This window comes from Pelmatolapia mariae, linkage group LG9 (assembly GCF_036321145.2).
Source record: "Pelmatolapia mariae isolate MD_Pm_ZW linkage group LG9, Pm_UMD_F_2, whole genome shotgun sequence".
Taxonomy (NCBI): domain Eukaryota; kingdom Metazoa; phylum Chordata; class Actinopteri; order Cichliformes; family Cichlidae; genus Pelmatolapia; species Pelmatolapia mariae.
In genome coordinates this window covers 28,977,440-28,990,636 of record NC_086235.1, presented here as the reverse complement: position 1 = coordinate 28,990,636, position 13,197 = coordinate 28,977,440, and the positions used below count along the sequence as shown (strand labels likewise).

At 42.5% G+C, this 13,197-nt stretch overlaps 1 protein-coding gene across 1 annotated transcript in view; it reads right to left on the bottom strand.

Annotated features, from left to right (window-relative positions):
• The window catches only part of LOC134634879 (uncharacterized), a 62,007-nt gene that overhangs the window by 9,149 nt on the left and 39,661 nt on the right, over positions 1-13,197 (bottom strand). The window contains exons 4-5 of the mRNA XM_063484308.1: positions 6,624-6,742; positions 1,633-1,722 (exon numbers count right to left, since the gene is read on the bottom strand). Coding sequence (XP_063340378.1) covers positions 1,633-1,722; positions 6,624-6,742 — 209 coding nt within the window. The remainder of the gene's footprint in view (positions 1-1,632; positions 1,723-6,623; positions 6,743-13,197) is intronic.

Here is a 13,197-nt window from a genome sequence, read left to right as displayed (position 1 = left end):
CATGCTGCAGTGCTATGGCTCACAGCCAAACCTGTTGCATGGTAATTCCTTTTCTTTTTCTTTCTTTAAAATAACTGTTTTGCATGTATGCAATTTAACGTACTGCGGTGGCTTGATTCGCTTGATCAGCTGCCAAGTGTCTTACATACAGTCACTGCCGAGATCTGAGCACACAAAGGGCCAGTTGTGATTCTACTAGTGTGAGCTGGTAAATTTACATCTCTTTAATATTTAATCAGCAGCTAACATGTCGCAAAACGGTCCCGGTCCTTCCTAACATGGTTAAGATTTTTGCTAATTCTTCGAGTACTTGTTGCATATTTGAATGAATGAAAAAACAGCTGTTAATTTTTTTGTTTTGAACTGTGCTGGTCACATGTGTTTATGAAAGGCAACAACTGGATGGCAGCAACTCGACTCAACACTGGGATGGTTTGCTGTGAAATTCAGCCAAGGCCATATTCAGGTTCTGTGCAATCATCAGCTCAAAACTGAAATTTTTTCCATTACTTTGGTTTGATGCCTGCAAAATTATTGACATTAACTTTTAGCTCGGGTCTTTTACTGAGCACGTGACAATGAAGCTGGCATAAAGTGAAACCTTAGCTAGCAAAATCTGATCATTTGAGTGGAAATTTATGGGAACAAAAAGCAGACGTTCCAAATTAAAAAGCGTTGACTGAGCTGCTAAGACACACGTGCATACGCAAATGCACCTTGGAGTTTTAATTTCCTTTGCCTGGTGGTTCCGTGCCAATCTGTAGACACACACACACACACCTATGCACATACTGTGGCAGGGCGTCTCAGACCACTTTGGGTTTCATGTCAATTTCATGGCTGCCCCTGTCTGCTTGTAAGCCAAGTGGGAGCGCTGCAGAAGAATGTCTATCATGATGTGTGTGTATGTGTGTGTGAGAAAGAGAAGGCATGAGGGCAACAGGAGGAATTTTAACAGTGAAAAGCACTTTATTTATGGCTTTGAAGGAGAGCGATGATTTCAGCATCGAGGGACAGGCGAGCCCATGTTCACTTCATTCATAATTAATGACTGGCTGGGTATAGCCACTGGAAAGGAAGAGAGTTAAACCGTCGGTGACTTATCAGTGCCCGCACACACATAACAGACGCCCACAGAGTGTATCTCAGGGTGAAACAGAGGTCTTCACCCTTCTGTGGTCCCCTTAGGTGTAACCTTGTGGGTTTACTTTGCCCTCTGAAAGAGTTATCAGGCAGCAGGAAGGCAGAATGAAGGAAAGGCAGTTTACTCTGGATCCTAAACTGGATGGGATGGATGGCAGAAAACAAGAGGGTTTGTGTGCTAAAACACTTTTATGGATGCTATCATCACTGATTACGAGGCCATGTGACCAGCTAAAGTACAAAAAAAAAAAAAAGCAACCCACACCTCATTTTTATATTTTATATATTCTGGCTCAAAGAGCACATTTCCTACTGATCTGTTGGAGTTTTGGCACACTGATTCCCCCATCTACAGAACAGTCGAGGCTTATCAGCTTATCTATGGATAATCATATGTACAGCGTGCATTTCATTTATACATATTAAACATAGATTATACAATGTTTTCACTGTATTCTTGTGAAAACACAAGGGAGAAGTTCAACTCACCTGATGAAATCCCAGATAGTCCACAATGGTCGAGGAAGCGTAAAAAACCATCCCGTCACTGCTCACCACCAAGGCAAAGCCTGTCAGAGACTACACACACACACACACACACACACAAACACAAACACACACAGAAAGAGAGTCAGGGCAGCTCGTGCAGCAAATAAACTCAAATGCAACAAACACACACATGACTTCTCTATTCTGTCTGTGAAAAGTGTAATACAGGTGTAAGAATATAGATACAATATAGTCAGAATTTCTAATTTGTGACCTAGCCGTGGTTGAAGTGATTACTACACCCTTAAAAAAAGAATTTGGTGCTGGTAAAACCTTTAAAAGTGTAATATTCAACTTATATAATTCTTTCCATAATTCTCAGAACAGCAGAAAAACTGTAAAAATGGAACAAAAGATAGAAAATTACAACACAAGAGAGGGAATGAAAGACAGATGGTTGTGTTACAGAGCGGGCCAAATAAAACTTAGTGATTTATAATGCAAAATATTGCTTGTGAAAGACTTTTTTTCTCATATTCTCTGGTTAAAACTGTATTTTTTTAAAGCAGTTAGCTCGCGGATGACATGCGCGCCTATTTGCGCTCCTTTAAAGTTGCTCATTTCATAAGCTCGAAACTCTGATAATTAAGTCTGTTTGACTGGTACAGCTGCTTTGATTTGTCGTAGCAAACACACTGATTAAAAGCAGAGAAACTCCAGACACAAGCACACTTCTTCCCACTTTCCCTCTTTGCGCACACACCCATCCACACAAAGCTGGGGGGGGGATAACGTGTTTGGCCAGCGGAGGATACAGAGAAAGAAAATGTTAAATAAATACACAAGTGGTATCTGTTAAATGAGGAGAGATGGACAGATGGAGAGGAAAAGAAAGAGTGTGAGAGATATATTTAAAAAAGGCAGCACATGAAGGAGAAAAGCACAGGAAGGAGACGGGAAAGAGGCCTTCCAGTGTGCAGTGTGCGCACAGCTGTGATAGCGTGACAACTGCAAGGCTACTTGACTTGCGTGACTGCTGCTGCCAGAGTCTGTCACCTCTATTTTACTGCGAGACTATGCAGGTCTTTCCTGGTGTGTGTGTGTGTTTCTGTGTGTTTCTGTGTACTTTATAAGGTAGAAAGCCCAGCTGCCCCTCACTTCACCCCAGTGCCCACTCCTTCCACGTCTCTCTCTGTCACTTACACCCAGCAGTGATCTGATTGCCTTAGCGAGAGGCGAATGCTCACTGTACGCGCCCTGTCCTTACCCGTCCCATAAACTCAGACACCTCTCTGTGACCTCTCTGTGAACAGAGCAATTTGTAGCCCTAAAACCTATCGGCGTAGAAGCCAAACTGCAGCAAAGCAAAGCCTCTGAGACAAAAATATTGAGACACTGACATGATGACATCTGAAAACAGTATATGAAAGCATGACGGCAGCAGTGGAGACTGGAAGATGGGTCAAGTCCTCTGTGGCATAGATGCAGATGATGTTTGACAAGTTTAACTGGCACATGTTCAAATGTCGGGGGGGTGTACACACAAACACACATAGATGCACAACTTATTCCAGCATTCAAAACAGATGCAGATTAGTTAGAAATAAAGCATACACTGATATAGCATCTTTCCTCTGATACTGGTCCTCACTCAGCATTTACTGTGCAACATTTGTACAAATTAAAGGTCTTTGTTACTCAGACCAGCATTTTTGGAGCCCTCTGGAGGGTAGCGATCAATCAACATTAGTGGATTAATATTTAATGTAGCTATGTAATGTATTTAGTACTTCAATAAGCATCTGGTAACAACATGTCAGTGCCAGATGTGATATATTTATGAAATGAGCGTCTTTTGTCTAAATCCAACACCGCCAACGCAGTGTCACGGCAGTTCATCAGATAGTCACAACATCTAATGTACTTATTCGGGTTTCATAATTTCCCACCCTTATCTTCGTATCCCTGACAATTTTTTCATCTGTCTGGCCTCAGATGTCCTGATTCATGTCCGTGTATACAAAGTGAATATTTTCCGCTATTTGAAAGGGTGTCACAGATGGTGTTGGCCTTGGAGTGATCATTTGACCTCAGTTTGAGTCATGGAGTGACATTATTTATATTATAGAAAATGTTTAGCATCACGTTAATATGAAACAATATTTTATTGATTATCATTAAAAACGACTTGTTTAGGGTGAGGATATAAAAACGAGTTGATTACGTTTAGGCTGTAAAGCTGTGGTTAGGTTTAAAAAAGATCCTGTTCTGGATTAAAATACAACAGCTGAAAGCTCTCATTTCTTAGCAATAATAGTTTCGATGTCACGCTGACTGTCACAGAAAAATATGCCAATGCACGTCCATGAACTTGAACAAACAGATTGCTTTTTCACGACTATTTCACATGTAGCCATAAAGGTCTCAAGCATGGGCTACTTGAAGGTCTTTGGATCATGTGTCCAAAAACTCATGAAAACATCCTAAGCATGCTGGAAAGCTAGGTTGACTTTATGAGGTCGTACAAGGCCATAAAAAGGTCGACATTTACATGTTAGGTTCATTTAGATTTATTTAGCCCATTCACCTTTCCCCACTCCTCTTCCAAGTCAGTGAAATGCCAGTAAATTTCTGCAACCCAAATTCTTTACAAAAGGACTTTGACATTTTTATTCTTCTGGAACAAATAGGCCCCAGACCTGTGACCTGAAAGAGTATGCACAAGCAAAAAGTGTATGTTCTATAGCTTTAATTGGCTTTTTTAATGCCTGGCCCTGCAAATTTATTACAGATAAATACAACGCATTTGTTTTTTACATGTGCAAAACCTTCAAGAGAACATCCGTCATTTATGCTGGAATAGAGCAGCTTATTTACTGCATTTCCAGTCAAAGAGCTGGAAGGAACATCAGAGCTCTATTACTCAAAATAACAATTAGTGTTTGGTTTTATATAAATAAAACCAAACACTTTATATGAATCAGCTAAATACATCTAAACACTGCCTGTTCTTCCCTTGTTGTAAACTAGGCAACAAAAAAAAAGTTCCAGAAACAGAAATACTGTTATGATATTGGCTGCACTGCTGCATGCTGTTTTTGTGTGTTTTCTCCATTCACATTCCCCTCAGTTCCTTGCATACTAAAGCCTTTAGGTAATGGAAACAGGCACCTGCTGCTGGCCTGCTCCACCACATATCTGCAACCGCAACGCCCCCAGCTCTCATAACTGGCCCTGGGAGACTAAAAGCTTTGACTTACAAATCTTAAGAGGCGCTTTGCACGCAGAGCCCAAAATAAAATATATGTTCGCTGGACTTGGAAGCAGCAGGGGAGCTGTAGGGCGATTGGGGCGGGAGAAGGATGTTGGTGGCGGGCCTGGCGTTATTGCCTTGTATCACTGTTTCAAAGGAGTTTCTTTAGTTTTCCTGCTGTCTTGTGCCGACAGTGAGAAATGACGGGAGGTCGCAGCAACCGTGGTGATACACGCAATAGGGTTGCAGTAATATAGGATCGTGTTGTATTGACTGATTGTTAGAAAACTTTTGATAAGCCACTCAAACCAGAGTCACACATGACAAACATTTTACATTAAAAGACTAAAAGAAGTGGTCTGTCCATCAGTCCACTGCGTTAGTTCTGTGTTAAAATGATATAATGAGTTGCCTTTTAATGCAGGAAATGTAAAATATTAAAGACTTTGTTAGTATCTTTGCTTCCCCCTTGAACCTCTTTTGAGTCTAAACAGCCATTAGAACAAATTTTCGTCTATTAGCCTTGGTAAGTGTTGATAATTAAATCTGAATATGTTTAAATGTGCAAAAACACTGCTGCGGCACAACACGGCACAACACTGTGATCATGTGAATTCAATTTATGCAATAAATCCTGCAACTTCCAGCACATTCGATCTGCATCAATCTCCAAAGAAATCCATTCCGGTCAGACATTTGCAAACACAGTGCATATGCAAACAGATAAACATGTACAAACACATATGCGTACAGACAAAGACATGCAATCTCCCCCAGACACACGCACACTCAAATATCCGTCTCTTCCCTCTCTTGGGATCTCGTCACCATAAGTAATGTGCAGTTTGCTATGAGGCCCCGCTGCAGGTTGAGTCACGCAACAGGAGGCAGCACATCACTACGGTCAATCTAACCTTTTGTTTCCTGTCCCACTGAGAACCCTGACACGTTAACAGAAGCATCAGTGGATCACTTCTGCACTCCGAATGAAGATCCGTGTAGTTTTTGTGCGATCTCTGTCATAATTTACTGCTTGACCGAGAGCCATGAGAATATTGGGTGGGGGCAATGACGACCTAATGCCCGAGCAATTCCCATGTAGCATATGGCTACGTGCATTTAAATGAGTCACACAAACGACTTGTCACATGCTGTTTGTTACTCCACGCGAAATAAATGCCCTCGTAAAACGTGCTGTTAAAAACCTGATTAAAGGTCTTGGGTCAAGTGAGTGCTGAACAGACCTCCTATGTTCTCTGATAAATGTCGACAGGCTTGACGCCTTCTCGCTCTCTACTTCTCGCTTTCTCGTGCTTTCAGACAGAGGTCCGACCACATACAGAAGCACACTTCCCTTGGATGCTCAAGCCACCAACATGTGAGATTCCCCACCTAATTCATCAGCTCTGACACTCCTGTCTCACCCATATGTCACGCAACAGCACAGCCCTGCAAAGAAGGCAGGACCAAAGGGCAAAGGGCACGCGCACACACACACACATGCAATCAAAATCCCCCCATGTCCCATATACCCAATCACTAATTCAGAAGCAAATGTATGCAAACCAGAGCATGGCATGGCAGGAAAGTAAGTGCCAACCAAAGGGTAAAATATGGCACATAGTGTGGTAACAGTTGATATTAATACAACTGCTTTGGTGCTGCATTTACAGATGTAGCATGTTAAATCTTCCACATGATAGCCACACATACAGACAACACCTATGTGGTTTCTTACTTCCAGGAGGAGGCTGCTTTCATTCACGCCTGTGCCCAGTGGAAGGCTCTCTTTCCTGGGTTCAGGGTTAGAGGATGCTGTGCTCATGATGTGCTTCCTGCTGGTCTTGTCTTGGCTCGCTGTAAAAAAAAGAAAATAGATAAACAGGTTGGCACGAAGGACTCGCTTTTGTTTAAAACAATAATCCAAAAGCCACCGGTCAGTTTGAGAATGTTAAAAATGATAACAGAAGAGGTGGAAAGAACATCCGCAAACAAAACGAGAAGATCACACACGCTGGATACAGCCCTGATTTAAATTTATCCTTATAGGGATATGTGCTCATATGTGCTGTTGAAGGTCTGAATTCTTAACCTAATTCAATGCACATTCAGAATACAGAGCATATAACAAGGCCTGTGTCAAAACAGGAAACAGTTAACATTAATAACAATAATAATTCTGTTTTCTCTGATATGGCAGCGAGAGAACACGACCGGCACTCAGACATGTGGCCGACACATTAACTGTATCGGTCTCCCTTTCTTAGGCGCTGCACTAATGCCAGGTATTACTCTGCGTGGTTGGCTGGTCTAACAAGACAAAACACTGGAAGATTTCATGACTTTAGAGGATTTCTTACACACGATACAGCCACATGCACATGCAAAGCTCGCTGGGCTACAGAAAGCCAGGCCAAAAAAAATTGAATGCTTTAGCGACATTTGAATGGGAAGTGGTTAACCAGACATAGAGCATTCACTTGTGGATGCTCATGCTCTCTGCTTTTATTGAACTGTGCAACAGGTTCTCAGTCAACAATAACAAATATACTCAGCTGCTAAAATAAGAACATCTTGTTTAAGCAACCCCCTGAATAAAGCATCATAGTTTTTTTTAAGTTGACTTAGGCAGTTGCAGTTGTGCAGTTTTATACATTAAAGCTGATTTGTACTACATCATGAGGTACAACACAATTACATTTTGTACTATTTCACATGTTATAACATAAAGGCACAATATGACAAAGTTCTTTGTGCACGAAAGTGTTGTTGACGAACAAGTAAAAGTCTTCTGGTTCCAGTGACTAACTAAGCCTGACCTCTGGCCTCTCTGTGCACCGATGGATCACAAAGTGGGCTCCTACTATATTCGACTCGAACAGGCCGACAATGTAACAAGCGGCCATTCAAATCTCTCGCTACACTGTCTCGTAACTAAGCACCTGGGTCTTGAAAGTTGAAATATGCCACCTGCATGCTTAAGCCCATGCAATTAGCCTACATGACTGTGGCATGTCGAGTCGTCACATGTGCACATGTGGTGACGTATGCATTGTGTGTCAAAGGCATGTTTGCGTGTTTCTCTCACGGGCATGCTGTCAGGGAGCATGCAGCTCACTCCGAGTGATCGGCCCTTCACTCCATCATTCATTGTAGCAGGCACGGATTAGTCACGCCACATACACACACACACACACACACTGAGAGCATATATATCTATACATCTACTGATGCTTCATATAGCTCCCACCCCCACTGAATAACCTCATTACAGCTTCCATCCTCCCCCCTCCACCCCATTCGCACTCCTTCAACTGCCCTCCTCTTCTCTCCACCCCGCCTTTGTTTCAGTCCATCGACAACTGATTTCACTGATTTTGTTGGAACAGTTCGCCTTCTCTTGAATCCACACTGAAGCTTGCAAACCCTTTTTTTTCTGCGCCCGTACAGTTTGTCAGGATGAATTTCTTTCACGTGCAATAATTCATTCCCCCAGTTGGAAAAGTAGGTTTATTCAAGCTGTACGTGGAAATAAAGGCCATAACGTGTGCAAGCGCAAGAGCTTTGACAGACAGCTACATTTTAAAAAAGCCAGTAATAATGTTAAGTATTTTGTCATCACCTCTGCAGGTGCAAATGCATGCAAACAAATAGACTCAGACAGTCGCACACACGCGAACACACACAAAACCCATTCTGTCCAATCACCGCAACATCATCCAACTAGTGGAAACCACTGCAGAGGGAAATGAATCTAATAACCGTCTTTATTTTCCTCCTTCAACGCCTGGTGCATTTTTTTGTTTTCTCTCTTACGGCAGCTTTTTGGAGAGGATGCAGCGTCAGGAAAGACAAACATACGGGATGATTAATTATCGGCACCGGCACTTCCTCTGCCAACAATACGGGCTTTATTCATCGCCGCTCATGTCTTCGGGTTTGCTTTTCTTTGCCTCTATTTTCTCCCTCTCTGGTCTAAAAAGGAAAACAGAGTAGGTAATGGTGAGGCGTTTATGTGCTCCGCGTGAGGACAGGGTGTTAAGTAAAAAGTGACAAGTAGCGGGATGTAGATGGTGCCAAAGGGTGAGGCTGAAAGTGTTTAGCTCCTTTTTAGTCAGCACCGTCTGTCTTTCCACTTTCACTGAGAATCTCAGGACCACCCGCCAAACACCGAGCATAACACAGCATGACTTCATTTTCACAGTCTAAGGCACAATTGTCTCAGCACTTCAATCACCAAACAGAACTTCTGGGATGACTGACGAGGGCAGCTTATAGTGATATTAGATGCGTTGATTTGTCGTAATAAAATAACATTATGAGAAGCGCTGTAATTCAGAGGGAGCCAAAGGACTTTCACAAAACTTTGAACAACCTGCTGGACGCCGCCTGTAAGCAGAGCACAGCCCTGTGTGAAGCAGGTATTAACTTAAACGGCCTCTAGGGGGTGAGGTGAGGTTTGGCACTGGAGCAGACGGATGTGTAGCGCACAGGCTCGGTTTGTTTGTCTGTTTTCAACTGCTTCTCCTCTAAAGCCACTTCCTCCTGTAACACCACCAAGAACACCTTAAAAAAACAAAACAAAAGAAAACAAGAAAGAACAAAAAGAGAGAGAAAACAGAAAAGAGATAAAAGAAGAGGCTGCATCCATTAAGAAGAAAAGACAGGGAGAGACAGTTGTTTCAGCAGAGGGGTGTAACGTTTCTGAGGGCTTGACATGAGCTTTTTTTTTAAATAATGGGGATAAAAGACAAAAAAAATAGTTACAAATTGATGCCAAATGCTGAATGCAGGAATCAAAGATGTCACGACATTATGCTTAAACATAATGCTGCAGAAGAGTTTTTATGACTATGCAAATTTATGAATCGCTTCAAGTCATGCACAAGGGTTGGTCTACTTTTAACATCATGTTCCTAAACAGAGCAATGCGCAGTGAGGAGCGAGTAAGTGTTTTTACACGGCTCATAGACACGAAACCAGCAGGCATCCTGCTCCAAGCTGAGTCAATAAGGTGGTTATAGCTGCTGTTTCTGTAGTTTTCACTATGTTACATTTAAAGTAAATGTTAGTAGAAGTTGGTCCAGTCAATTTTAGCGTTATGTTAAAACTTAAAGAGCAGGATGCTCTGTTGTAGGTAACAATATACACAACTGTTAAAATTAGCTTGACCAACTATCTACAGCAGATGAACAGTATCTGGGAGTCTATAAAAATCCAGCAAAGATCTGACACAAGACGTAAGATGTGTATCTGGCCCTTCAACCGGTTACTGAAGCCTCATTAAAAAGGGTTTCAGTGGAGGGGCGGATGTCAAGAAGCCATTCTTAATGACAGAACACAGGGAGAATACACAATAACTGGACTGAAAACCAGTGGCAACAGATCTGATGGAGTGATGAATTCGTGGTTTAAATCTCTGTTTCAAACTGTCATCAATATATACGCAGGAAGTCAGGAGAGATGTACAACAGTGAGTTTTTTCAGCCATCTGGAAAGCACGGCAGAGGTGCGGTCATGATTTCGGCCTGCATTTCAGCCACAGGTGTTTGAGATCTTTTGAGACCACTGTGCAACGCCATCTGGAAAGCATGTGATCTGCAACCGTTTCATTTTTCAGTATGACAATGATCCGAAACACACCGTCCATGAAGCAAAAGCATACCAGGATAGAAAAACACACAGTGAAACACTATCACGCACAAGGCCTCCCAAAAGCCTGGAGCTCAACATTATTGAAGCAGTGTGGGATCATCTTGATAGAGAACAGAACAAAAAGCAGTCAAGGTCCAAAGAAGAGCTTTAAATGTCCTTCAAGAAGCCTGAAGAACTATTCCTGAAGACTCCTTTACATTAAAGAAATTACAAGAAAGCTAAGAGGGTTCAGATTGTGTTGAAGAATAAATGTGGTCGTACCAAATATTGACTTTATAGCCAGTATTTTTGCACATTTCACTAAATCACTGCACCTAGCAAAGTATATATACACTTTAAACGAGAGGTACTAAAAATATTTATTCATTATTTATAATTTATTGCCTTTATTTATTTAACAAGCCAAAAAAAAAAATCAAGAAACCCCCAGCAAACATCACCGAAAGGTAATTTCAGATTAACATCATCATCATCTATCAGATAAAATCTAATTTCTGGTGAATGGCAGGGACACCTACACCCATTCATCTCTGTGCGCCCCTCATTGGAGTAGCAGGGGTGCCATCTTTTGGCAGCTGATCCACAGCTGTGCCAAGAAGAGCTCCAGACATGAACATGGGAGCGCAGTACAGCACAGCAGTTCTTCCCCTCCCACAAGGCTTGCGTGAGTAGAGAAAACTATGTGTGTGTGTGTGTGTGTGTGTTTTCATATGTGTGTGTGGAGGCTGGGTTGGCTCACTGCCACCTCCTTTGCCTATTCCCGCCCCCTTCCCTTAGCACTCTTCTCTCTCTCTCTCTCTTTCACTGCCGGCACAGGAAATCCACAGCAGAGAGAGCAATACTAACAGAGAGAGAGGCAGCGAGAGAGAGAGAGAGAGAGAGAAGCTGGCTGATCAAGGGCTGGTTGTCACGCGAGCGAGCCGTCTGTCAATCTCCCCCCCCTTCCTCCTGACAGGCTGCTGGCGGACAGCCAAGGCCTTGCGTGCAAGCCGACGAGCCACATTAGCCCATAAAGAATTTCATAATAGCAACAGCTGTTAAATATTGATGACTGCTGGCAAGCGCTCAATGGCGCTCTGCAAAAAGGTTAAGCCTCCTCTGTAATGGAAGCTAATACTTCATTATGCCAGAGATCAAATGTCCGGATCTCGCCTCGTCCAAATTTGAACTTTTTTTATCTTGTTTTTGCAATAAAAAAAAAAAAAACACAAAAAAGGATTTACAGCTAGAAAAGTTTTGGGGCATTTCCCTGCTGTTCTAAAGACAAACAGAAGCAGACTTTTCCACTGCTTTTAACTCCAGCAGATGAGGAAACATACAGCACACTGACTCAATCATCCCACGTAACAATATTAACTTTAAATATGAGCTTCGTAAGCTCACCGATATTGTTTTAGATGAATGTTTTGGTTCCCCTGTGACCTGCTATATAAGATTACATTTAAATGGATGGAGAGATTTAGAGCGACTTTCTTTGTCTGTTAACAAAACAACAACTACAAACAGCACTTTTGTTGGAGGCAGCACAGGAATTAGAAATATTTATCTTTCAGAGGAGATTATAATGCGAGCGAGTAATTTTTTTTTCCCTGGGGGAGCATGCACATGTACTGTAGTTTGAGCAGCTAGGGGGAAGCCTATCTCTGAAGCAGGAAAAAAACAGAACCCTGATTCCTGAATAGAACGTAAACAAAGGCCTTGGTTGTGCGCCTAGATACTGAAGCAGAAGGGAAGTGATATTATGACAGAGCAAATGGGATCACACAGAATAGAGGACAAGATGTAAACTCAATTGTTTCCACTTCTCTGTTTTGGTTGGCAAGCAGTCGCCACACTCTACAGGAGTAATACGTCTCCACACATGAGCCCTTGGGCAAAACATACTTGCATGGTAACTTCTTCACTACCGCTACTGTATGTGGCTCTGTCTGCATGGTGCACCATAAAACTGGCGCCACGCACCTTTTCCTTACAAACACACACACACACTGGAGAACTATTATAGCGATCATAATTTGAAAGTCATCTAATTGCTTCTATAAATAGAGAACATGACTGATTGTGGCGCACATGCTTTATATGTGAGCGCGATGTTTGTCCGCTGGGAAAATTGCTTTTCTGATGAATCCGCTGAAATGAGCGACGCACAAGCGGAGCCAGCGAAAGGGCTGTCTAAACACTCCTAAATTTGGCTCGTCAAGCCCTAGGAAAATTAACCGCAACATCAGCTCAATGTGGTGCAATATTTATACAGACAATTAGAAAAGCTAACAGAATGCAAATGGACGCAGGCCCAAGGAGAATGTGCTTCGGCACGAAACGATGTGCTCTCTCTCCTCGCACGCACACGAGCACGCTGCATTCAGGCATGTGTCGCGTGAGATGAGCCAGTTATGCAGGAAAGCTTTTTATTTGACTGTACCCAAATGAATGCAACAGTGTGTCTTCTAATTGAAGACAACAAGACGCTGTAGTTTTCCTCCCGTGGCCGGCGATGTTCCACCAGCCAAACGTCGACCCTGGCCCTCGGTAAAGCTCCACGGGGTTGAACTCAGGATATAAACTCCCTCGTGAGTCACACAGTATATTCCAGCAATAAAACTGCCAAGAGGCAGAATGACAACATGTGTGTCAGCACTGCATGTACACAAACACAC